The 24524-nt window shown below is 46.7% G+C and overlaps 1 protein-coding gene across 1 annotated transcript in view; it reads right to left on the bottom strand.

Annotated features, from left to right (window-relative positions):
• Positions 1-24524, bottom strand: part of sirt2 (sirtuin 2 (silent mating type information regulation 2, homolog) 2 (S. cerevisiae)) — a 44761-nt gene that overhangs the window by 5196 nt on the left and 15041 nt on the right. The window contains exons 5-14 of the mRNA XM_080218159.1: positions 23283-23324; positions 20250-20356; positions 18209-18265; positions 17174-17242; positions 15647-15776; positions 12377-12436; positions 10162-10217; positions 5750-5826; positions 3340-3391; positions 1922-1989 (exon numbers count right to left, since the gene is read on the bottom strand). Coding sequence (XP_080074285.1) covers positions 1922-1989; positions 3340-3391; positions 5750-5826; positions 10162-10217; positions 12377-12436; positions 15647-15776; positions 17174-17242; positions 18209-18265; positions 20250-20356; positions 23283-23324 — 718 coding nt within the window. The remainder of the gene's footprint in view (positions 1-1921; positions 1990-3339; positions 3392-5749; positions 5827-10161; positions 10218-12376; positions 12437-15646; positions 15777-17173; positions 17243-18208; positions 18266-20249; positions 20357-23282; positions 23325-24524) is intronic.

The following is a 24524-nucleotide window of genomic DNA, read 5'->3' as shown; positions in this document are numbered from 1 at the left end:
CGTTGACTCTGTTCTTCTCTCCGCAGATGCTGCCAGACCTGCTGAACTTTTCCAGCATTTTCTGTTTTAATTCCAAGTATATACTTCGCATGTTAGATGTACGAGGCAAGTTTTTTTTTTACACAGAGGGTAGTGGGTGCCTGGAACCCGCTGCCGGGGGAGATAGTGGATGTAGATATGATAGTGGCATTTAAGGGGCAGCTTGACAAATACATGAATAGGATGGGAAGAGGGATATGGTCCCCAGAAGGGTAGGGGGTTTTAGTTCAATCAAGCAACATGGTTTTTGCAGGCTTGGAGAACTGAAGGGCCTGTTCCTGTGCTGTAATTTTCATTGTTCTTTGTTTTTAAGAGCTTTTGTTACATTCTATTTTCAGATTCCTTCTTAAGATGTTCCAATCATTCTCCCATTTCCCTTCTATCATTTTTATCTCTTTGGCCAGAATTTTACCAGCATGCCTGCCCCTGGAAGGCTTGGAGAACTGCATTCTCCGTTGGCATCAGGTGGGATGGTATGAACCTTGGGCGGACGTGCTGGTAAAATTCTGCCCTTTGTCTTCATTCTGCACACTCACCCTTCCTTCAAATTGCCCTTCTACTCTGTATTTCTGGAACCCCAGAAAAGGTTGCTGGGGAATTGATGCAGGAAGCAGCCAGTAAATGATGCTGGCCAGTGGGGACTGTAAGATATGTTTGAGGTCCCAGAATAGGGGCACAGGTTTAAGGTGCGAGGGGCAATGTTTAAAGGAGATGTACGAGGCAGATTTTTTTAAACAGAGGATGGTGGGTGCCTGGAACTCGATGTTGGGGGGAGGTAGTGAAAGCGGATGTGGTGTTGACATTTAAGGAGCGTCTTGACAGATGCACGAATAGGATGAGAACAGTGGGATGTGGTCCCTGAAAGGGTAAGGGGTTTTAATTAAGTTGGGCAACATGGTTGGTGCAGGCTCGGAGGGCCAAATGGCCTGTTCCTGTGGTGTAATTTTCTTTGTTCTTTGTGCTTATGTTCTCAAAAGAGAAAATGCTGGAAAATATCAGCAGGTCTGGCAGCATCTGTAAGGAGAGAAAAGAGCTGTTGTTTTAAGTCCAGACGACCCTTTGTCAAAGCTAAAAGGCAGAGAAAGTGGGAGATATTTATACTGCAGGGGGAGGGAAATGAAAGATGAGTCATAGCCACAGAAACCAGGGGAAAGGCTGCTGATAGCAGCCCAGAGAGAGAGAATAAAGGGTGTGAATGGGCAAATGGCAGAGAAGCTGAACTCAGAGGGGAAGCTGTGACAGATGAAGATGTGGCGGAGAGGGGAGAGATGGGTGGGAGAGAGGTAAAATTGAGAAAATGGGGGAAAAGGTGAACAAAGAGGGAGAAAAGGTAAGAAAAGAGGGGATAAAAAGTGGGGGTGGGGGGGGAGAGTGGGGGGGAGGAATGAAAAATAAAGAAAGACAACAAAGAAATAAAAGGTAGGAGAGAACAGTAAAAAATTAAATAAAATAGAATGAAAACAGAGGGGTGGAGGTGGGGTAGAGCAAATCATCTGAAGTTGTTGAATTTGATGTTGAGACCGGAAGGCTGTAAAGTGCCGAGCTGGAAGATGAGATGCTGTTCCTCCCGTTTGCGTTGAGCTTCACTGGAACATTGCAGCAGGCCAAGGACAGACATGTGGGCATGGGAGCAGGATTGTGTGTTAAAATGGCAACAACCGGAAGGTCAGGGTCCTGACTGCGCACAGACCGAAGGGTACTCACTAAGGTGATCACCCAGTCTACACTTGGTCTCTCCGATATCGAGGAGACTGCTCAGGCTCTTGCTCCAGAGAGCTCACACAGTCACACAAACCCTTCACTGCAATTTTCCAAATCGACACTCGGTAAGTTAAGGCTTCAAGGTGGTGTGATAGGAAGGGTTAATTTTACAAAAACTTGCCTGTAGGCTTTCTCTGAATCAAAATCAAGGGAAGTTCCGAGGCCCAGTAAAGCCATCAGAGGATCACCCTGAAAGAAAGAAAGACACATCTGTTAGTTTACCATTGAGTGAGACACTAAGTGAGACAGGCTGGAAATGCTTCACCAACCCACAACAAGAAGAGAGCTCAGGTATATACTGAGGGTCATTGGTGCAGGCCATTCAGCCCCTTGAGCCTTTTCTGCCATTTCATTGAACCATGGCTGACATGAATCTCAGCTCCATTTGCCTGCAGAACGTTGGTTAGGCCACAGCTGCCGGCCTCTGTGCAGTTCTGGTCACCTTATTATAGGAACAGTAAGAAGTTTCACAACACCAGGTTAAAGTCCAACAGGATTATTTGGAATCACAAGCTTTCGGAGAGTTGCTCCTTCTTCAGGTGAGTGAGCCACTCACAGTGATAAGGGGCACTTTAGCATGGCCACCGATCCTACACACCTTTGGACACTAAGGAGCAATTTAGCACGACCAATCCACCTAACCTACACATCTTTGGACACTAAGGGCAATTTTGCACGGCCAATCTGCCTAACCTACACATCTTTGGACACTAAGGGCAATTTAGCACGACCAATCCACCTAACCTACACATCTTTGGACACTAAGGGCAATTTTGCACGGCCAATCTGCCTAACCTACACATTTTTGGACACTACGGGGCAATTTAGCATGGCCAATTCATCTAATCTGCACATCTTTGGACAGTAAAGGGCAATTTAGCATGGCCAATCCATCTAATCTGCACATCTTTGGACACTAAGGGGCAATTTAGCATGGCCAATCCATCTAATCTGCACATCTTTGGACAGTAAAGGGCAATTTAACATGGCCAATCCACCTAACCTGCACATCTTTCAGACTGTGGGAGGAAACCGGAGCGCCCGGAGGAAACCCATGCAGACACAGGAAGAACATGCAGACTCCACACAGTCAGTCACCCAAGGCTGGAATTGAACCCAGGTCCCTGGCACTGTGAAGCAGCAGTGCTAACCACCGTGCTGTCCTTAATTATTTGAAAATGACGAGTTGTCCCTGCCCTATATTTGTCCCTCAGTCGGTGATGTTGATTGGTTATCTGGTCACTAGCACCCTGACGTTTGTAGGACCTCACTGTATTCAAATTGGCCGACCGGCTTCCCAACACTATTTTAATTAACTGAGTCTAAAAATGCTTTGTTAGCTGGGAAAAGCTTTGGGAAGTTCTGAGGTTGTGGAAAGTGCTATATCGATTCAAGGTCTCTCTTTCTCCAACCACCTCAGGCTGACTTGCTGTCATGTTCAGTATGCAACGTTTGAGGGTAGTGCACAGAGTTAATAAAGGATTAGTTTATCCAAGCTGGTGAAGCCTTTGCCGGAGGATTTCTGGTGCTGGGACTCACCTGACGAGTTATTTCCTTGTTAATGAGAAGCCTTGGTGTTGTGTCAGGCACCCTGAGTGAGAGAGAGGAAGACAGCCTCATTAGCACAGTACCCTTGCGAACCACAGCGCAGCTCGCAACATCCTGTAGAGTCACAAGTGGCAGAACAGGGTTGAGTTTGAATCTATTAGGTCATCGCTGTGGAGAGGCACTCGTTCCTGCCACAGGGTTTTGATCAAATACCACCAGAGAATTGCAGCATCTCACAGAAACCGATTCCTCTATTCTGCCTCAGTGGCTAATCTCAGATTAGGCAATGCCTTTGTTTTAAAATGTTCACTCCTGGCGTCCCTGGCAATTTATCGCTGTCACCCCTCTCAGAAGGTGGCGTATAATTTTGGTCTCCTTATTTAAGGAGGGATGTTCTTGCCTTGGGACGGGCAGGGTGGGGGGACTCTTGAGGTGTAGTGAGCTCTGGGTTCAAGTCCAGACCCACTTCAGGACTTAATTGTAGAATCCAGAAGGAGGCCATTCGGCAGCACTGTAGTTAGCACTGCTGCGTCACAGTGCCAGGGACCCAGGGTTCGAATCCCGGCTTGGGTCACTGTCTGTGTGGAGTCTGCACATTCTTCCCATGTCTGCGTGGGTTTCTTCCTGTTTCCTCCAAAGATGTGCAGGTTAGGTGGATTGGCCATGCTAAATTGTTCCTTGGTATCCCAAGATGTGTAGGTTAGGGGGATTACAAATATAGAACATGGGTAAGATTCTCTGTCGGAGAGTTGATGCAGACTCAAAGACCCATTCTGCACTGTAGGGATTCTATAATTCTATGAGTCTGCATCAACTCTCCAGCAGAACATCTTATCCAGGTGCTATATCTGCAATCCCACAGTTAGGGAGAGGTTACACCGGTTTAGGAAGTATATTCAGTACCATAGCTACATATAAAACCACAGTATTATAAAAGGAGGAAGGGGAAACCGGAACCACCAGCATCCAAAATGAAAAAAAAGCTAGTATTTGAAGTAGAAACCTGTTGGGTCAGAGCAGCTCTGGGCATTGGGGTTAGTCACTGGAATTCACTTCTGCTTTTCCTTACTTGGTACATTGCCTTATTGCAGAATACAGGAACAGGAGAAGGCCATTCAGCCCCTTGCGGCCATTCAATCAGATCATGGCAATGGCCTAGTGGTATTAGTGCCAGACTCCTGATCCAGAAACGCGGCTAATGTTCTGGGGGACCCGGGTTCGAATCCCGCCACGGCAGCAGGTGGAATTTGAATTCAATGAAAAAAAATCTGGGATTAAGAATCTTCTGATGACCATGAAACCATTGTCAGAAAAACCCATCTGATTCACTAATGCCCTTTAGGGAAGGAAATCGGCCGTCCTTACCCGGTCTGGCCTACACGGGACTCCAGAGCCACAGCAATGTGGTTGACTCTCAACAGCCCTCCAAGGGCAACTAGGGATGGGCAATAAATGCTGGTCCAGCCAGCAACACCCATGGCCCATAAATGAATTAAAAAAAAACTATATCTCACCTCTTCTCAACTACATTTTCTGTCACTGTACTAACCCTGCCCAATAAGCATAGGATTCATAGAAACTAGAAGCGGGAGGAACCTGCTACACCATTCATCATGATCTGGCTGATCCTCAAATTCACTATCCTGATTCCCCCCCTTCCCCCTCGTATCTCTTTAGCCCCAAGAGCTATATCTAATTTCTTCTTGAAATCACACTATGAATCATAGAATCATGGAACCCTACAGTGCAGAAAGAGGCCCTTCGGCCCATCAAGTCTGCACCGACCATAATCCCACCCGAGCCCTACCCCCATAACCCTACATATTTACCCGCTAATCCCCATAACCTTTTGTTTTGGCCTCAACTACTTTCTGTGGGAGTGAATTCCACACATTCCCCACCCTCTGGGTGAAGAAATTTCTCCTCACCTCAGTCCTAAAAGGTTTACCCCTTATCCTCAAATTATGACCCCCCTAGTTCTGGACTCCCCCCACCATCGGGAACATTCTTTCTGAATCGACCCTGTCTAACCCTCAAGTTTCTTTGTTCTATCCCACACATGAGCCACGCTCCTGCTCATTCTATATGTCCTTTAATATTCACTTTTGTCAGCCAACTATCTAATCTTCCTTGGACGACTATCTTACGAGCTTCAGCAATGATTAACTTCTGCATTCAAACCTGCCCTTTAATTCTATATACCCTCTATTGCTTTTCTGATGTTGCATGACCCCGACAGAGGGCTAGCAGCAACACGGTGGACCGAATGGCTTCCAGGGGGTGCTGCAAGCTTTTCTGTGGCATATCTTGTGATTTTAATTTGCGTCCTTTCCAACGTGTCCACCACCACCACACACACACCCACCTCCCCCCCTCCCGATTTGGGAGAGATTTGCCCCACCTGCTGGCAAGCGATGCAAACGGCTGGACCTGCAGGGATGTGCCCATGATGATGAGGAGGTCACACTTGGGGAAATCCTGAAATAAAACAGACAAACGAGCTGATTAAAACACGGGTCAAGAAGCTCACGATCGCAATTACAGTCTCCCCTTCTTGCTCATCCAAGGGACTGTGTGTGTTTCACAAAATAAAACAGGCTTTACGAAGTTAAAAGAAGTATTTATGTTAAATGCAAGGGTCGGGCACTGGGTTTGAACCTGGTGATGTCTCCATTGGTTATTGGGAGGTCAGCATGGAGCTCCCGTGTCAGACACGTATTTCAAGTCATTGGCAAATAACTGCAGAACATGTCACCAGCGGCACGGTGGCACAGTGGTTAGCACTGTTGCCTCACTGGTCTAGGGACCCGGGTTTGATTCCTGGCTTGGGTCACTGTTTGTGTTCTCCCTGTGTCTGCGTGGGTTTCCTCTGAGTGCTCCGGTTTCCTCCCAAGCTTCAAAGATGTGTAGGTTAGGTGGATTGGCCATGCTAAATTGCCCCTTAGTGTTTAGGTGGACTAGCTAGGGCAAATGCATGGTGTTATGGGGATAGGAACTGGATGGGATTATGGTCTGTGCTGAATGGCTTCCTTTTGCACTGTATGATTCTATGAAAGGTTGTGACACAATGAACAAAAGGTGCTACAGGCACTGCACACTGGAGACTTTGCTGGGCATTTCCTTAAGGCTTGACACTTTTAATCAGGCAACGCTGACATTTGAATAACCATAGTCAGTAGCTGTGACATTGCGCTTAGGGCTGAGTGTACAGTCCTCAGGTGAATTAGAGGGCAAGGGCTGTGGGGAATAGTTGGACAAGGGAGGCACGATGGCACAGTGGTTAGCACTGCTGTCTCACAACGCCAGGGACCTGGGTTCAATTCCAGGCTTAGGTCACTGTCAATGTGGAGTTTGCATGTTCTCCCTGTGGCGACATGGGTTTCCACTGGGTGCTCCGGTTTCCTTCAACAGACTAAAGATGTGCAGATTAGGTGGATTGGCCATGCTAAATTGCCCCTTAGTTCCAAAGATGTGGTTAGATGGATTGGCCAACCTAAATTGCTCCTTAGTGTCCAAAGATGTGCAGGTTAGCAGAATTAGAGGGGTAAATATGTGGTGTTATAGGGTTAGGGCCTGCCTTAGATGCTCTATCAGTCAGTGCTGAATAGATGGGCTGAATGGCCTCTTGCTGCACTATAGGGGTTCTAAGACTCTACTCTATGAAATCCACTGGGATTTGCCTTTTCTACCGCAGATAGGGTTATGGGGAGATTCAATACAGAATCATAGAATCCTACAGTGCAGAAAGAGGCCCTTCGGCCCATCGAGTCTGCACCAAACACAATCCCACCCAGGCCCTACCCCCATATCCCTACATATTATACCCACTAATACGTACACATACAAAGAACAAAAACAGCCCGGGAAACAGGCCCTTCGGCCCAACGAGCCCGCGCCACCATTTTAACATTACCAGTCCTCCCCTCCACCCATGACCCTTATCTATTGTTTTATGGCAATCCACATTGAGGGAAACTAATTTAGGGACAATTTATTACTTCCAATCAGCCTAATAGCACATCTTTGGGGTGTGGGAGGAAACCGGAGCACCCAGAGAAAACCCACGCAGACACGAGGAGAACGTGCAAACTCTACACAGTGACCCGAGCAGGGAATCGAACCCAGGACCCTGGAACTGTGAAGCAGCAGTGTTAAACACAATGCTACAGATGTTCAAACTTGTGGAGAGTTTTATAAGATTAAATAGGGAGGGACTGCTTCCATTGCCAGGAGAGCTGACAGCCAGGGGACATTGAATGGGGATAAATGCCACGTTTCCCGTAACCGAGCCTTCATATTATGTGAATTTAAAACGCTGTGGCAGATTCCTTGAAGATGGGCTAAAAATAGAACTTCTGCCTCGTGCAGACGCACAGTGTGACCTCAGAGACGTCTTACGCTCACCACTGGCCAGCATCATTTACTGGCTGCTTCCTGCATCTATTCACTTCAGGGGAACTCAATGCAGCAATGTTAAAAGATATCTCACTCCTGAATTCACTAGAATGATCATCTGTTCAGATAATCGATCCTTCACCACCCTTCTCCTTTCGTGGTTTTGACCACTTGTGCGAAGAATTGGCCACTTTCAAGATTAGAAATATTGGGTTTTTCTTGTCATGATTACGTCAGCCCCGATGATGGGAACCAGCATTGAAGTTCCTGTCCCCTGGCCTGGGTGTGGCACAGTTAGCACCGCTGCCTCACAGTGCCAGGGACCCTGGTTCGATTCCTGGCTTGGGTCACTGTCTGTGCGGAGTCTACAAATTCTCCCCATGTCTCTGTGGGTTTCCTCCGGGTGCTCGGGTTTCCTCCTACAGTCCAAAGACGTGCTGGTTAGATGCATCGGCCATGCTAAATTTTCCCTCAGTGTACTTGAACTGGTGCCAGAGAATGGCAACTAGGGGATTTTCACATTAACTTTGTTGCAGTGTTAATGTAAGCCTACTTCTGATTAATAAATAAACTTGACTTTACTTTAAATGAAACTTCCATCGTTCTTAACCAGCCTCCCATCCATTGACTTGGACTACACATCCTGCAGAACCTCGGCAGAGCTAACAGCTCATAACTCTCTCTCTCTCTCCCGCTCTCTTGAGAAAGAGAGAGAGAGCTAGACAGAGAGAGAATCACTGAATCTCACAGCTTCATCTTTATCCTAGAGAAAGCTCCATCCAGATAGCAAAGGAACCAAAGAAGAAAGAGGTTCCAGACAGAAGTCTCAACAGAGAAAACCCAGAAAATTCTGGAAGACAAAACCTGGTTGTAACTTAGAGAATGACTAAAATTCTATTTTTGTTAATGAGTGGGAATTGTATTTATTGGAACAGCATTCCATTAGAATCTTGTTTTGTTCGGGAATAGTTATTAGTTCGAGGGGATTTATTCGGTTTGTTAATAGTTTACTTAATTTGTTCAGTGTTATTTAGATAAATAAATTGTTGTGTGTTGATTTTAAAGAGAGTCAGGGATTTATTTTTATTTAACCACTAGGAGTTGCTGAAGAGTAGCTCACACCACATCACACACACTTTTTACAGATTACAGGGCGAGGTACTCCTCTTTGGGTGTTTCAGTGTTAGTTCTCAGAGGAAGGGTCAACCTCTGCTTACTAAGAATAGTTGGTCAGCATTTGCTACCTAGTGCGTTCAGACCAACTGCTGGAATGTGACTGAAGCTTTGAACCGCATCACAGCAGCAGCTTTGAGGAGGAGGCAGGTGGCAGTTGCTATTTTCCCTTTGTCCCACAGCCTCCTTCTTTTATACCCGTGGTGACGTATCAACATTTCCCACAATAGCATTGGTTGTAGGTTGTCCATCAGATTTAAATTTAATAGGTTCTTGGTATCTAAGTGCCTGATTCAAATTGATTGGCTAGATTGAAAAGCCTGTTGTCTTGGTAACACTGCTGCTTGGCCTTTCAATAAAAATGTTGCTTTCACTCACAGAAGCAATGCTGAGCTGCTTTAGGAATTCCAACTGTGTCAGCTTGAGTCCACTATCGCATAGAATCCCTGCAGCGCAGAAAGACACCATTCAGCCCATCGAGTTTGCACTGGCAACAATCCCAGCCCTATCCCCATAACCCCCACATATTTACCCTGCTAATCCCCCTGACACTAAGGGTCAATTTAGCATGGCCAATCCATCTAACCTGCACATCTTTGGACACTAAGGGCCCGATTTTACCATTTTGATTCTAAGTGCCGAATCTGGGCGTAGTACAGATCCCACCTTGAAATCTGCTTTCAGGCGCCCCCCCCCCACCCCCCCAATACGCTTTCAGCTGGCTCCAGTCCGATTTGCGCTGTGGGCGGGGCTTAGCGCGACCAGAACGATCAGAGCTCCGAACTGCACACGCGCAGTTAGAAAAAAAATCTGAAAAAGTGCATCTGTATCGAGAAAAAAAAAGCAGAGAAAGCGGCTCTCTGACACAGATCATCCTCTAGGGGGTGGGAGGCAGGTCAGAACATCCTGTAGTGGGGGAGGGCGAGAGAGCTGATCATTGTCTGATAGTGGCGGGGTGCGGGATAGTCCAATCGCTGTGATCTTATTAAATGGCAGAGCAGATCTGGGGGGCCTACTTCTACTTCTAGTTCTGTTCTTATGTAACCAGGCAGGGGAAAGCCTCAAGGGAGAGCAGTGCGAGTGTAAAAATGTTGAGCTAATGCACAATGGTGGAAGTATGCCCACTCTACTGAGTGCATGTGTTAACCCAGTGTCACTGCCCCAAACCCGGGAGACTTGGTAGCAACAGGCTTTGGGGATCAAACACATTTCAACATTGACCGTGGCGACTGCGATGATACTTACAGACTCCATCGTAGCAAAGAAGCGAGGAGGGAGGCTCTCACCAAAGAACACAATGTCTATTCAGAGGAATAAATGAGGATTAAACTCAGAAAGCAGCACTTTCCTTTCACAATACCAAAGGCATGCCTTGATTTCATATTTTTCTCAGCCTGGGCTGGAAGACATTCAGAAATGCCTCTCGGACGGATCACAGGAAACTTGGGAGGGAGGCAGGATAGACACCACTCTCCCACTCATTTTGTTTGGAAGATCCGCTGCATTTCCCACCCTTTACAACCTATAAAACCGACCCAGACGGAACATTTACCATTCTTCCACTAAGATTCTTCCAACTCGAACCCTAGTGTGGGTGAGTGGAAGCGGCTGCCATCGGTGGTGGTGCAGGCAAATTCGTTGGGGTCTTTTAAGAGACTTCTGGATGAGTACATGAGATTTAATAGGATTGAGGGTTATAGGTAAGCCTAGCTGGTAGAGGTAAGATCAGCGCAACTTGTGGGCCAAAGAGCCTGTTTGTGCTGTAGTTTTTTTATGATTCAATGGTTCTAACTCCCTCAAACCATCTCTTGCTTGGCCTGATTAATATTAATTAATTAGTATTAAACAGGTAGCGTCCCGCTCCTGTACACCACTCAATGGTTCCTGCTGGAGACAGAGTGGAAGGGGAGAGAGAGAGAGACAGAGAGGGAGAGCGTGTACAAGAGGGGAGGGGAAGAGAGAGTGTACACGGGGGGTAAGAGAGAGTGGGTGCAAGGACGAGGGGAGAGAGCAAAAGAGAAAATGCTGGAAAATCTCAGCAGGTCTAGCTGCATCTGTAAGGAGAGAAAAGAGCTGGCGTTTTGAGTCGTTGTTAACAACCCTTTGTCCAGATGATGCTTTGACAGAGGGTCATGTGGATTCGAAATGTCAGTTCTTTCTCTCCTTAATGCTGCCAGACCTGCTGAGATTTTCTGACCCCAGTGTCTACAGTAATTTGCTTTTATCCAGAGAGGGGAGAGAGAGAGAGAGAGAGAGAGAGCGTGCATGGAAAGGAAGAGAGAGAGAGTGTGCAAGGGAAGAGATAAAGAGTGTGCAAGGGTGAACAGGAAGAGAGAGAGGAGAGAGAGCATGCGTGCCAAGGAAGAAAGAGAATGTGTGTGTGTGTGTGTGGGCAAGGGGGGAGGAGGAGTGGGGGGGACATGAGAGGGCACATGTTGGGCAGGAGGTTAAGGGGAGAAGGGCATAGTTGGGGGGAGGGCAGAAGTGGGAGAGAGAGCAATGATTCCCTACTCCTTCATCTATTGGGAACAGATGTGCCTAATCACCAAATTAAATCATGTATTCTAGTGCAGCACAGGAAATGCAAGCGGAGAAATGATTTCTATGCTGGGGAAGTGGTTGGGACTTAAAGAAAAAGTGTTATGTATTACAGAAGGTAGGCAGTCATTTGGAGATATCTAATTGAATGGCACAGTGGGTTAGCACTGCTGCCTCACAGTGCCAGGGACCCAGGCTCGATTCCCAGCTTGGGTCACTGTCTGTGTGGAGTTTGCACGTTGTCCTTGTCTCTGCGTGGGTTTCCGCCGGGAGCTTCAGTTTCCTCCCACACTCCAAAGATGTGCGGGTTAGGTGGATTAGTCATGCTAAATTGCCCCTTAGCGTCCAAAGATGTGGAGGTTAGGTGGATTAGTTATGCTAAATTGCCCTTAGCATCCAAAGCTGTATGGGTTAGGTGGATTGGCCATGCTAAATTGCCCCCTAGTGTCCAAAGATGTGTAGTTTCGGTGGACTGGCCATGCTAAATTGCCCCTTAGTGTCTAAAGATGTGCAGGTTAGGGTGAATTGGACATGCTAAATTGCCCCTTAATGTCCAAAGGTGTGCAGGTTGGGTGGATTGGCCATGCTAAATAGCCCCTTAGTGTCCAAAGATGTGTAGGTTAGGGTGAATTGGCCATGCTAAATTGCCCCTTAGTGTCCAAAGTTGTGCAGGTAAGGTGGAGGGTGCCATGGGAAATGTGCAGGTTACAGGGATAAGGATATGGCTTGGGTAAGATACTCCGTCAGAGAGTAGGTGCAGACTCAATGGGCCGAGTGGCCTCTCCTGCCTTATAAAGATTCGATAATGATTCTAAACATCCTGTCAGTAACGCATTCACGAGGACAGTCCGATCACTCTGATGGTTTCACCCGTCAATGGCGGGTTCAGGGCTGTTTTTTGCATTGATTTGATTTGACTCACCGGGCTTCACGACAGAGTCACACTGTTCGCACTTTGGCAGCGGCTTTGTGAAGATCTGCGCTGTTTGCAGGATTACAGAAAAGGGGAAAACAGGATTAGCAACATAATTCAAAGCCTAAAACTACAATCGAGCATCACAAAATGCAGCAGAGCACAATGACCACAGCGAGGCTGAGGAAGAAAAGGCAACTTTATCAATCACCCTCCATTCTCGTGACAGACAAATCCTGACATCAAACCACCAGCAGCTATTTGTTTATTAGTGTCATAAGTAAGGCTTACATTAACACTGCAATGAAGTTACTGAGAAAATCCCCCAGTCGTCACACTCCGGCAGCTGTTCAGGTACACTGAGGGAGAATTTAACATGGATAAACCAGCATATCTTTCAGGTTGTGGCAGGGTCAGTGCCGAGGGAGTGCCGCACTGTCAGAGGGTCAGTGCCGAGGGAGTGCCGCACTGTCAGAGGGTCAGTGCTGAGGGAGTGCCGCACTGTCAGAGGGTCAGCGCTGAGGGAGCGCCGCACTGTCAGAGGGTCAGTGCTGAGGGAGTGCTGCACTGTCAGAGGGTCAGTGCTGAGGGAGTGCTGCACTGTCAGAGGGTCAGTGCTGAGGGAGTGCTGCACTGTCAGATCTTTTCATTTCCTCCTGTTGTCCCAAAACACCTCACAGCTAAATTAAAACTTGTATTTATATAGCGCCTTTCATGACTACTGACCTTCTTAAAGCGATTTATAACCATTAGAGTACTTTTGAAGTGTTGTAAATATTGTATTAATATCATAATGTATAGAACATAATATATCTGTGGACAGAGGTACTCTAAATGTGTCTTCATGTTAAATTAGCCAAACAGACACCCTTTAACTGGAGACAGTTGCTGAGGAAGGAGGTGCGTGTGGCTGCGAAAGTAATTTTTGGCAATACTTGCTCAAACACAAGAGAGCAACAGGAAGGAAAGGAGCTTGTGAACTGGTCACTTTCTTTTGCTGCAACACCAGTTGCTGCTCAGTGGTGGCTCTGTCTCACCGCATCCTCCCAGCTGGCCTCTCGAGCGAGCGTGAGGTTAACACTGTTTGTGTTTGGTGATCCTAATGTTACTCACCTTGCACACAGAATCGAGAAAATAATCTATGGTCTATTTGGCTTGAAAACTCTTCCCAGCTTCACCCAACAGGTGATGGTTGGAGGGTGGGTGTTGCCAGATCAATGCAGAAAAGGCCATTCGGCCTATCAGGTCTGTACTGACTCTCTGCCAGAGTTTCTTACCCAGGCCCCCTCCTCCACTCTATCCCCATAGCCCCACATATTTCCCATAGCTAATTAATCGAATTTGCATATCTTTGGACCCTCAGGGGCAATTTAGTAGCCAATCCATCTAAACCACACATCTCTGGACACTAAGGGGCAATTTAGCATGGCCAATCCACCTAACCCACACATTTTGGGACACCAAGGGACAATTTAGCATGGCCAATCCACCTGACCCACACATTTTGGGACACCAAGGGACAATTTAGCATGGTCAATCCATCTAACCCACACATCTCGGGACACTAAGGGGCAATTTAGCATGGCCAATCCACCTAATCCACACATTTTGGGACACTAAGGGGCCATTTAGTATGGCCAATCCATGTAACCCACACATCTTGGGGCACTAAGGGGCAATTTAACATGGCCAATCCACATAACCCACACATCTTTGGACTGTGGGAGGAAACCAGAGCATCCAGAGAAAACCCACGCAGACACGGGGAGAACGAGAGTTACTTGACGGAGGAGCAGTGCTCCAAAAGCTCGTGATTCCCAATAAACCCACTGGACTTCAATCTGATGTTGTGAGACTTCTTACTGTACACCACATGGCTTACCACCACTTTCTCGATGGCAATTAGGGACGGACAACAAATGTTGGTCTGGTCAGTAATGCCCACATTCTGTTGGAGAAAGTTTTCAAAAACTCCAAAGATTCAGGCAAATAAACTAGGCTGTGTCTAGAGTGCAGAGCTGAAGGAGTGCTGCTGGAGCTTATGGCATGATGTGGGTATGCCGGCGTTGGACTGGGGTAAACACAGTAAAAAGTCTGACAACACCAGGTTTAAGTCCAACCGATTTATTTGATAGTAAACTCACAAGCTTTCGAGGTTAAGCTCTTCGTCAGGTGAATGGAGAGTTCTGGCCTCAGACACAGCATATAAAGCACAGACAGTTTACAGATTACTGATTAGAATGTGAATCTTTACAACTAACCTGCTGTTCAAGTCCTAAAGTGGCCGACAATGTGAGTGGAAGGAGCACTGATCACAGGTTAAAGAGATGTGTATTGTCTCCAGACAGTACAGTGAGTGAGGTTTTGCAAACCCAGGCAAGTCATGGGGGTTACAGATAGTGCGACATGAACCCAAAATCCCTGTTGAGACCGTCCTCATGTGTGCGGAACTTGGCTATCAGTCTCTGCTCAGCGACTCTGCGCTGTCGTGTGTCACGAAGGCCGCCTTGGAGAATGCTTACCCGAAGGTCAGAGGCTGAATGCCTGTGACCACTGAAGTGTTCGCCAACAGGAAGGGAACAGTCTTGCCTGGTGATTGTCGAGCAATGCTCATTCATCTGTTGTCGTAGCGTCTGCATGGTCTCCCCAATGTATGCAGACACTATGACAATGGATGAATGAGCATTGATCGACAATCACCAGGCAAGACTGTTCCCTTCCTGTTGGCGAACACTTCAGCGGTCACGGGTATTCAGCCTCTGACCTTCGGGTAAGCGTTCTCCAAGGCGGCCTTCACGACACACAACAGCGCAGAGTTGCTGAGCAGAGACTGATAGCCAAGTTCCGCACACATGAGGACGGTGTCAACAGGGATCTTGGGTTCATGTCGCACTATCTATAACCCCCGTGACTTGCCTGGGTTTGCAAAACCTCACTGTACTGTCTGGAGACAATACACATCTCTTTAACCTGTGATCAGTGCTCCTTCCACACACATTGTCAGCCACTTTAGGACTTGAACAGCAGGTTAAGTGTAAAGATTTGCATTCTAATCAGTAATCTTAAACTGTCTGTGCTTTGTATGCTCTGTCTGAGGCCAGAACTCTCCATTCACCTGACGAAGGGGCTAACCCCGAAAGCTTGTGAGTTTACTATCAAATAAATCGGTTGGACTTAAACCTGGTGTTGTCAGACTTTTTACTTAAGGCATGGTACAGAGGCAATAACTATCATCCTAATACATGGGTTTTGGAAGGGAGGGAATGCACACAAACTTACTTTTCATCCACTCCAGGTTATACTGCTTCTTGCACTCACTGTTGGTGCAGTGAGAGGTGTAGAATGTCCCGTGTGCCTCTATCAAGTCCTCATCCTTGAGCCCAACCACTCGTTCCAAGGTGTCAATGTTCTAGAATACAGCATCAAGGACAAAATAACAGCAAAATGAGGTTTGATGCTAGGAAAAATCAACAAGCCCACACAGAACCAACCAGCACTGGAACAAAAGGCACACGTCTGAGTTCACAGCATTCCCTCAAATAATGCTCCAGGGAACCGGAATTCAAATCCCAACAGGGCCGAGTGTGAAGATTTAACTCCACAAATATCACAGAATCCCAACTGTGCAGAAGGAGGCCATTTGGCCCATAGTCCTCCAACACAGCTTCCCATCAGGCTCAATGCCCAAAACCCCACATATTTACCCCTCTAACTTATCTGTTTGAATTATTTATTTGGTTTATTATTGTCACATGTATTAACAGACTGTGAAAAATATTGCTTCTTGCGCGCTATACAGACAAAGCACACCATTCATAGAGAAGTAGAGAGTGCAGAATGTAGTGTTACAGTCATAGCTAAGGTACAGAGAAAGATCAACTTAATGCAAGATAAATCCATTCAAAAGTCTGATGGCAGCAGGGAAGGAGCTTTTCTTGAGTTGATATGAGACCTCAGACTTTTGTACCTTTTTCCCGAAGGAAGAAGGTGGAAGAGAGAATGTCTGGAATGCATGGGGTCCCTAAGTTTGCTGGCTGCTTTGCCGAGGCAGCAGGAAGTGTAGACAGAGTCAATGGATGGGAGACTGGTTTGCTTGATGGACTGGGCTACATTCACGACCTTTTGTAGTTCCTTGCGGTCTTGGGCAGAGCAGGAGCCCATACCGAGCTGTGATAAAACCAGAAAGAATGCTTTCTATGGTGCATCTGTAAAAGTTGGTGAGAGTCGTAGCGGGCATGCCAAATTTCCTTAGTCTTCTCAGAAAGTACACTGCATTCTCCTTATGTCTGCGTGGGTTTCCTCCCACAGTCCAAATATATACAGGTTAGATTCATTGGCCATGCTAAATTGCCCCATGGTGACCAAAGATGTGCAGGTTAAGTGGACTGGCCATGCTAAATTGCCCCTTAGGGTCCCAAAACATAAAGATTGGGGGATTAGTGTTTAAATATGTGGGGTCACGGTGACAGGAACTGGGTAAGATGCTCTGTCGGAGAGTCAGTGCACACTCGATGGGCCAAACAGCCTCCTTCTTCACTGTAGAGACTCTATGATATTTTTCAGGAATGGCTGCAGTTCCCCACTAGACCACACGATGGCAGCCAGCTCAGAGGCAACAAGGCAGGGGACACATCACCACAAACGGTTCAATCATTTTACACTGACTACTGGACTGTACTTAGCAAGTGGCGAGAGCCTGCACTGGCTGATCTCTGAACTCCCACGGCCAGGTTTGGGTATCTTTCAGGTGGTTTGTGAGCCGTCAGTGAAGAGAGAGTGAAAAGAGTAGACAGTGGCAGATTGTACCTGTGTATAACAGCGTAACAGTAACCCCTTGTCTCGTAGCATCCGCATAAAGTAATGGCAAACAGTGGGCTGCAGAAAAGACACATTCGTTATTAGAGGAGACAGGTACTCTCTGTCCAAATACACAGATTATAGAATCATAGGTGGCATACTGGAGCAGAGGTGGCACAGTGGGTTAGCACCGCTGCCTCGCAGCGCCAGAGACCCGGGGGTTTGATTCCCAACCTTGGAGTCACTGTCTGTGTGGAGCCTGCACATTCTCCCCGTGTCTGTGTGGGTTTCCCCCAGGTGCTCCGGTTTCCTCCCAAAGACTTGCCGGTTAGAGTGCATTGACCCGAACAGGCGCCGGACTGCCTGTCCGGATTAGGGGAATTTCACAGTAACTTTATTGCAGTGTTAATGTAAGCCTTACTTGTGACACTAATGAATAAACTTTAACCTTAGCAGTGGCTAGCACTGCTGCCTCACAGCACCATGGACTCGGGTTCAATTCCCGGCCTTGGGTCACTGTTTATGTGGAGTTTGCATATTCTCCCCGTATCTGCGTGGGTTTCCTCCAAGTGTTCCAGTTTCCATCCCACGAAATGCAGGTTAGGTGGATTGGCTACGGGTAAATTTTCCCTTTATGTTCAAAGATATGTAGGTTAGGTGGATTAGCCATAGTGTCCCAAGATTGTAGGTTAGGTAGATTGGCCACGCTAAATTGCCCCTTAGTGTCCCAAGATGTGCGAGTTGGGTGGATTAGCAGAATAAATACATGGGATAGGACAGGGCTGGGCCAGGTTGAGAATAAGTGCTGACTCGATGGGCTGAATGGCCTCTTGCTGCAGCGTAAGGATTCTGTTCTTTGATAACGATACATAGATGTATTTTCTTAGCATTACAGCACTAACTGTTGAATCCCTACTGCCGCTCCATCAACAGGACAGGCAGGGAGCAACCTGGGTGTGCCTGGTCACAGTTACACGCTGATTTAAGGTGCGGGTTTAGGTTGAAATATTTTGTGCAAATACTTTTGTGAGTGACATTTCTTACCTTAAACTGCCCTGGGTACAGCTCCTTGGCCAAGGCGAAAAATGGTTCCGGGTGTTGCTGAAACAAATGGTAACATTAACACAGGACATTGAAAAACAGTCACAGACACATGGGAGTACAACAGAGAACCTTTAACTTGTCCTTAGGGTGGCACAGTGATTAGCACTGCTGCCTCACAGCGCCAGGGACCAGGGTTCGATTCCTGGCTTGGGTCACTGTCTGTGTGGAGTCTGCAATATCCCCCCCTCCGTGTCTGCTTGGGTTTCCTCCGGGTGCTCTGGTTTCCTCCCACATTCCGCAAGACATGCTGGTTAGGTTGCATTGACCGTGCTAAATTCTCCCTCATACTCCGAACAGGCACCGGAGTATGGCAACTAGGGGATTTTCGCAGTAACTTCATTGCAGTGTTAATGTAAGCCTACTTGTGACACTAATAAATAAACATTAAAAAAAAAATTTCAGAACAGCAAACTCCCATAAACAACAGAGAATCCTACAGCACAGAAGGAGGCCATTCAGCCCATCAAGTCTGCACTGATCATAATCGCACCCAGGCCCTATCCCCGTAACCCTATGCATTTATCCTAGATAGTCCCCTGACACTAAGGGGCAATTTAACATGGCCAATCCATATAACCTGCAGATCTTTGAAGTGTGGGAGGAAACCAGAGCCCCTGGAGGAAACCGGCACAGGGAGAATGTGTGAACTCTGCACAGACAGTGACCCGAGGCTGGGAATCAAACCCAGGTCCCTAGTACTGAGAGGCAGCAGTGCTAACCACCGGTGGACAGGTAAGGATCAGATCACTGTTTGTGCCGTGCTCATCGAAGCAGTCAAAATGCTGGTGTAAAAACTCCCCTGTTCCTCCTAGATAAATAATGCTGTGGGAGCTTTTAACACACCCCCACCCCCACAACAAACAGCACCTCAGTTTATGTCTTATCCAAAAGATGGCACCACTGACTATGCTGCACCCCCTCAGTGCTGCACTGAAGGATCAGTCTCCAATTCTGCCCTCAAGCCTGGAGTGGGAACTTGAACCTGGATTTTGTGAGTTAGGGGTGAGAGTTACCAACTGAGTCACCAACCGGACTTAGAAATCTTGTTCTCTTAAGGTTAATGTGCAGGTTAATTTGGCAGTTAAGAAGTCAAATTCAACGTTAGCATTCAGTTCTAGAGCAGGAATGTGCTGCTGAGGCTGTATAAGGCTCTGGTCAGACCCTATTTAGAATACTGTGAGCAGTTTTGGACCCTATACCTAAGGACGGGTGTGCTGGCCTTATGGGGATCCACAGGAGGCTCACAAGAATGATCCCTGGAATGAAAGGTTTGTCATATGAGGAATCTATGTCTGTACTGGATGGAGTTTAGAAGGATGGGGGGCGGGGGGGGATCTAATTAAAACTTACAGAATACTGAGAGGCCTGGAAGGAGTGGATGTGGAGAGGACGTTTCCTCTCGTGGGAGAGGCGAGAACTCGAGGGCACAACCTCAGGGTGAAGGGACAATCCTTTAAAACAGAGATGAGGAGGAATTTCTTCAGCCAGAGGGTAGTGAATCTGTGGAACTCATTGCCACAGAGGAGGCCGGGTCATTGAGTGTATTTAAGACAGAGATTCTTGATTAATAAGGGGATCAAAGGTTATGGGGAGAAGGCAGGAGAATCATATCAGTCATGATTGAATGGCAGAGCGGACTTGATGGGCCGAATGGCCTAATTCCGCTCCTATATTGTGTGGTCTTGTAGAGAAACAGCACTTTTAACGTTGGAAATAGTCCCAAGGCATTTCCCCAGAAGTGTCATAAGTCTGACTCCAATTAACACATTAGGACAGGCAACCAAAAGCTTGGTCAAAGATATAGGTTTAGGATCGTAATACAGCAGAGTATTGTGACCCACCCAGAGTGAGGGCAGTGTACAAGAGCCAGGAGACAAACCAGAGTGTAAGGTGCAGTCAGATCTGAGCATGCTATCCTTGCTCGAGCACAATTCTAATGCGCCTTGATCATCTGAAACTCAGAAATGTAGGCGCCAGTCACCTTGAAGTAGCCAGTTTCAAAAATGGCCTCTGGGTAAGGCAGGTCATACTTCTGCAGGTTGTGGTAGAGGCCCGTGCCAGGACTGCGGAAGTCAGGGATTCCAGCCGCTGTGCAGGGGAAAGAGAATCAGTAGAAAGGAAGAGTAGTTAGAAATAAAGACTTGCTAAGCAAGGTAACTCAAGTGTGGGGAGATACTCCTGTTATATGTGGAAAACGCAGCTTCCATTCTCCACCAATACCATTGACACTGTAACACACGTGCAAATTAACGTAATTCCAAGTTTGTTCCTGGTCAGCCGATTCCTCCATTTTAATCTTCTAATTATCATTTCCGAATCTCGCCATGGCTTTGCCCTCCCCTCTGTGCTCCATTAACTGCCTCCAGATTTACTGCGAGGCTCCCATTTGAACTACACCCGCGCACACCCACACACACATACACACACACACACACACACACCCCCGCACACGCGCGCGTGCGCACACCCGCACACACCCCCCACACACGCACGCACGCACGCACACACACACGCGCACGCACACACACACACACACACCCGCACCCCATTCCACCCTAATGTGGTTCAGTCATAGAATCCCTGCAGTGCAGAAGGAGGCCATTTGGCCCATCGAGCCTGCACCGACAACAATCTCACCCAGGCCCTCTCCCCGAAACCCCACATATTTACCCTGCCAGACCCCTTGACAATAAGGGGCAATACTGCATGGCAAAAGGGGAGGCAATAGCCTAGTGTATTATCACTAGATTATTAATCCTGAAACTCAGCTAATGTTCAAGGATCTGGGTCCAATCCCATCATGGAAGATGCTGGAATTGAATTCCATTAAAAAGAATCTTGAATTGACAATCCACTGATGGCCACAAAACCATTGTCAACTGTCAGAAAAACCCATCTGGTTCACTAATGTCCTTTAGGGAAGGAAATCTGCCGTCCTTACCCGGTCTGGCCTACATCCAGAGCCACAGCAATGTGGTTGACTCTCAACTGCTCTCAGGCAACTAGGGGTGGGCAATGTTGGCCCAGCCAGCGACACCTGTGTCCCATGGATGAGTAGTAAAAAAAAACCTTTAGACACAAGGGGCAATTTAGCATGGCCAATCCACCTAACCTACACATCTATGGACACTAAGGGGCAATTTAGCATGGCCAATCCACCTAACCTGCACATCTTTGGCATCAAGTGTCAAGAGTCAGTGTCAAGGTTTCATTGACAACATCTCTGTGAAGCACCTTTGGTGCCCCTCTGTGTGAAATGCTCAGACTGCCCTGCTGTACATAACCCTGGGCCAGACGGGGGCATGGGTGGATAACTTCACTGTACATTACCTCTACGGTCCAGGGTAATTCCCCGGAAGACACAGGTTCAAATCCTACCAAGGCAGCTCATGAAATTTAAGTTCAATTAATAACATCTGGAGTAATAACGATGCAAAACTATCGCAAGTGCCGTAAAAACCCATCTGGTTCACTAATGCCACTTTAGGGAAGGAAGTCTGCCATTCCAACTCAGTCTGAGTTGTGTCTTCACGCCCACAGCAATGTGGTTAACTGCCTTCTGAACTGCCCATGCGAGAGACTCAGTTGAAGGGCAAATAGGCATGGGCAACAAATGCTGGCCCTGCCACTGAAATCCACATCCCATAAAAGGATGAATTAAAAGTAATATGGAAATTCTGATGATACTGTGCCTTTAAGAAATGTATTTGTAGGGTTTTTGTGCATTATCTGTTGTAGCAGTTTGTTTTTATTATCGGAGCTGTTTTGACTGAATCCAGCAGCACTGTGCTGTTACTGCAGCAGCATAATTGATACATTGTTTGTTCTGATCTGAATTAATGCAGGGTTCCGTTGTTTTGTGTTTTCCCCCAGGATATTGCAGAGTGGGGCTTGATTGACAGGCAACATCATACGACAGGGCATAACTAGGCTTTCAGAGAGTACTCAACGTAGTCTGCTTTCAGGATTTTTAGAGAGATGTTGCTTTCTCTGTATCTCTTGCTCTGTCCAATGAGGAGGCTGGAATCTGCCAAGAAATAAGTCTTTCTCTCCAAGATTCTTTTGTCCGGGATAGAGCGTTCTCTGGAAGTTGCTTCATAAGGATAAGACAAGTGTCTGTCTGGATAACGCCCCAGAAGTATCAAAAGGCTGTAAATTTAATATCTACATAAGCATCTTTGGTTTTTGTGCTAACTGGCTCTAAAGAAAGGATTTATGTCTCTGGGGGATACTGCTAAATTGGAACAGTAGCGGTAGCTAGCTGTTAAGAATTATACTTTGCCATGTTTAAGTATTTTAATTGGTCAAAAGTTATGCTACTTCTTTTTGTTATCATAGAATCCACAGTGCAGAAGGAGGCCATTTGGCCCATCGAGTCTGCACCGACAACGATCCCACCCAGGCCCTATCCCCATATCCCCACATATTTACCCTTCTAATCCTCCCAACACTTAGGGGTAATTTAGGATGGCCAATCCACCTAGCCTGCACATCTTTCAGACTATGGCAGGAATCTGGAGGAAACCCACGCAGACACGGTGAGAATGTGCAAACCCCACACAGATAATCACCTGGAATTGAACCTGGGTCCTTGGCGCTGTGAGGCAGCCGTGCTAACCACATTCCCATTTCATATCAGGTATTAACATATTCTGTGAGTTTGTTCTTTATTGTCGATGTCAAACTGGGGTTATTCTCCTTGGAGCAAAGGAGGTTATGGGGAGATTTGATAGAGGTGGACAAGATTCTAACTGTGTTTCTAAATAAAGTTTGTTTTGATAAAAGCTCCCCAGTGGGTCACTTGAATCATATCCGGACAAAAAACACCTTATACTCACCCTAATGCCAAAATCCAATGTAAAGGCTAGGGTCCAGGTTAATAGCATAAAATACCTAGGAGTTTCTGATCTGTCCTTAACAAATACCTTCTCAGTTCCCTCTCCCAAAATTAGCTTAGGCTGTGGTGAGAATGAATCTTAAAAGCCTCTTTTGTAAGAAAAGCTTTATCACTTACATGTCGATATGCCTGCTCCAACCATGCATATAATCTTCTCACCTGAAAGGAAATTCAATGGAAGTATTAATGTTCAACAAAAGCACTCAAATAATAGTAAGAAGTCTCATAATACCAGGTTAAAGTCCAACGGGTTTATTTGGAATCACAAGCTTTCGGAGCACTGCTCCTTCCTCAGGTGACTGGGAAGCAGCGCTCCGAAAGCTCATGGTTCCAAATGAACCTGTTGGACTTTAACCGGGTGTTATGAGGCTTCTTACTGTGCCCACCCCAGTCTAACGCCAGCATCTCCATATCATGGTTACACTCAAATAATATTCCTTTCTGTCCTTCACCCTTCATCTTTCAATTTTGCTGGATAAAGATGAGGAAAAGATGAATTAGAAAGAATTTGATTTGAATTTTAGTTGATTTGATTTATTATTGTCACATGCATTAACATATAGTGAAAAGTATTGTTTCTTGCGCACTATACAAAGCATACTGTTCATAGAGAAGGAAAGGAGAGGGTGCAGAATGTAGTGTTACAGTCATAGCTAGGGTGCAGAGAAAGATCAACTTAGTGCAAGGTAGGTCCATTCAAAAGTCTGACAGCAGCAGGGAAGAAGCTGTTCTTGAGTCGGTTGGTACGTGACCTCAGACTTTTGTACCTTTTTCCTGAAGGAAGAAAGCGGAAAAGAGAATGTCCGGGGTGCGTGGGGCACTTAATTATGCTGGCTACTTTTCTGAGGCAGTGGGAAGTGTAGACAGAGTCAATGGGTGGGAGGCTGAGACACATGCTTACAGATCCATGAATACCTTACATCAGGCTGCAAGATATTGAACTGAAGGTTTGAAATGTTGCAACCGGCATTGGTAAAACAGTAATTCTGATTCTGATTCCAGCAGAAGGAATTTATAGTGGGAGCTGCATCAGGAAAATTTCACTACAGGTTTCCCTCGCACCAGCTTTAGACGGGATGCTACAGGGCTGGCAGAAGCCAGGGAGCAGGTAGGTACTTGATCACAATTTAAAGGGCGAAAATGGTCACACGATGCAAGCGGCCAATTGCACATCTGATTTTCCTTCTCTCTGTTAACTGTATTCTTAAATAAACTCAGGGAAGAGTCAATTACTAGGGGGCGTAGGTTTAAGATACAGGGGGCAAGGCTTAACAGATTAACAGACAGGTTTTACAGATACACCATAGAAAGCTTTCTTTCTGGTTGTTTCACAGCTTGGTATGGCTCCTGTTCTGCCCA

Source organism: Carcharhinus amblyrhynchos, unplaced genomic scaffold (genome assembly GCF_965287045.1).
Source record: "Carcharhinus amblyrhynchos unplaced genomic scaffold, sCarAmb.v2.hapA scaffold_37, whole genome shotgun sequence".
Lineage (NCBI taxonomy): Eukaryota > Metazoa > Chordata > Chondrichthyes > Carcharhiniformes > Carcharhinidae > Carcharhinus > Carcharhinus amblyrhynchos.
The sequence above is the reverse complement of the archived record's forward strand: the minus strand, read 5'-3'. Positions and strand labels throughout refer to the sequence as shown.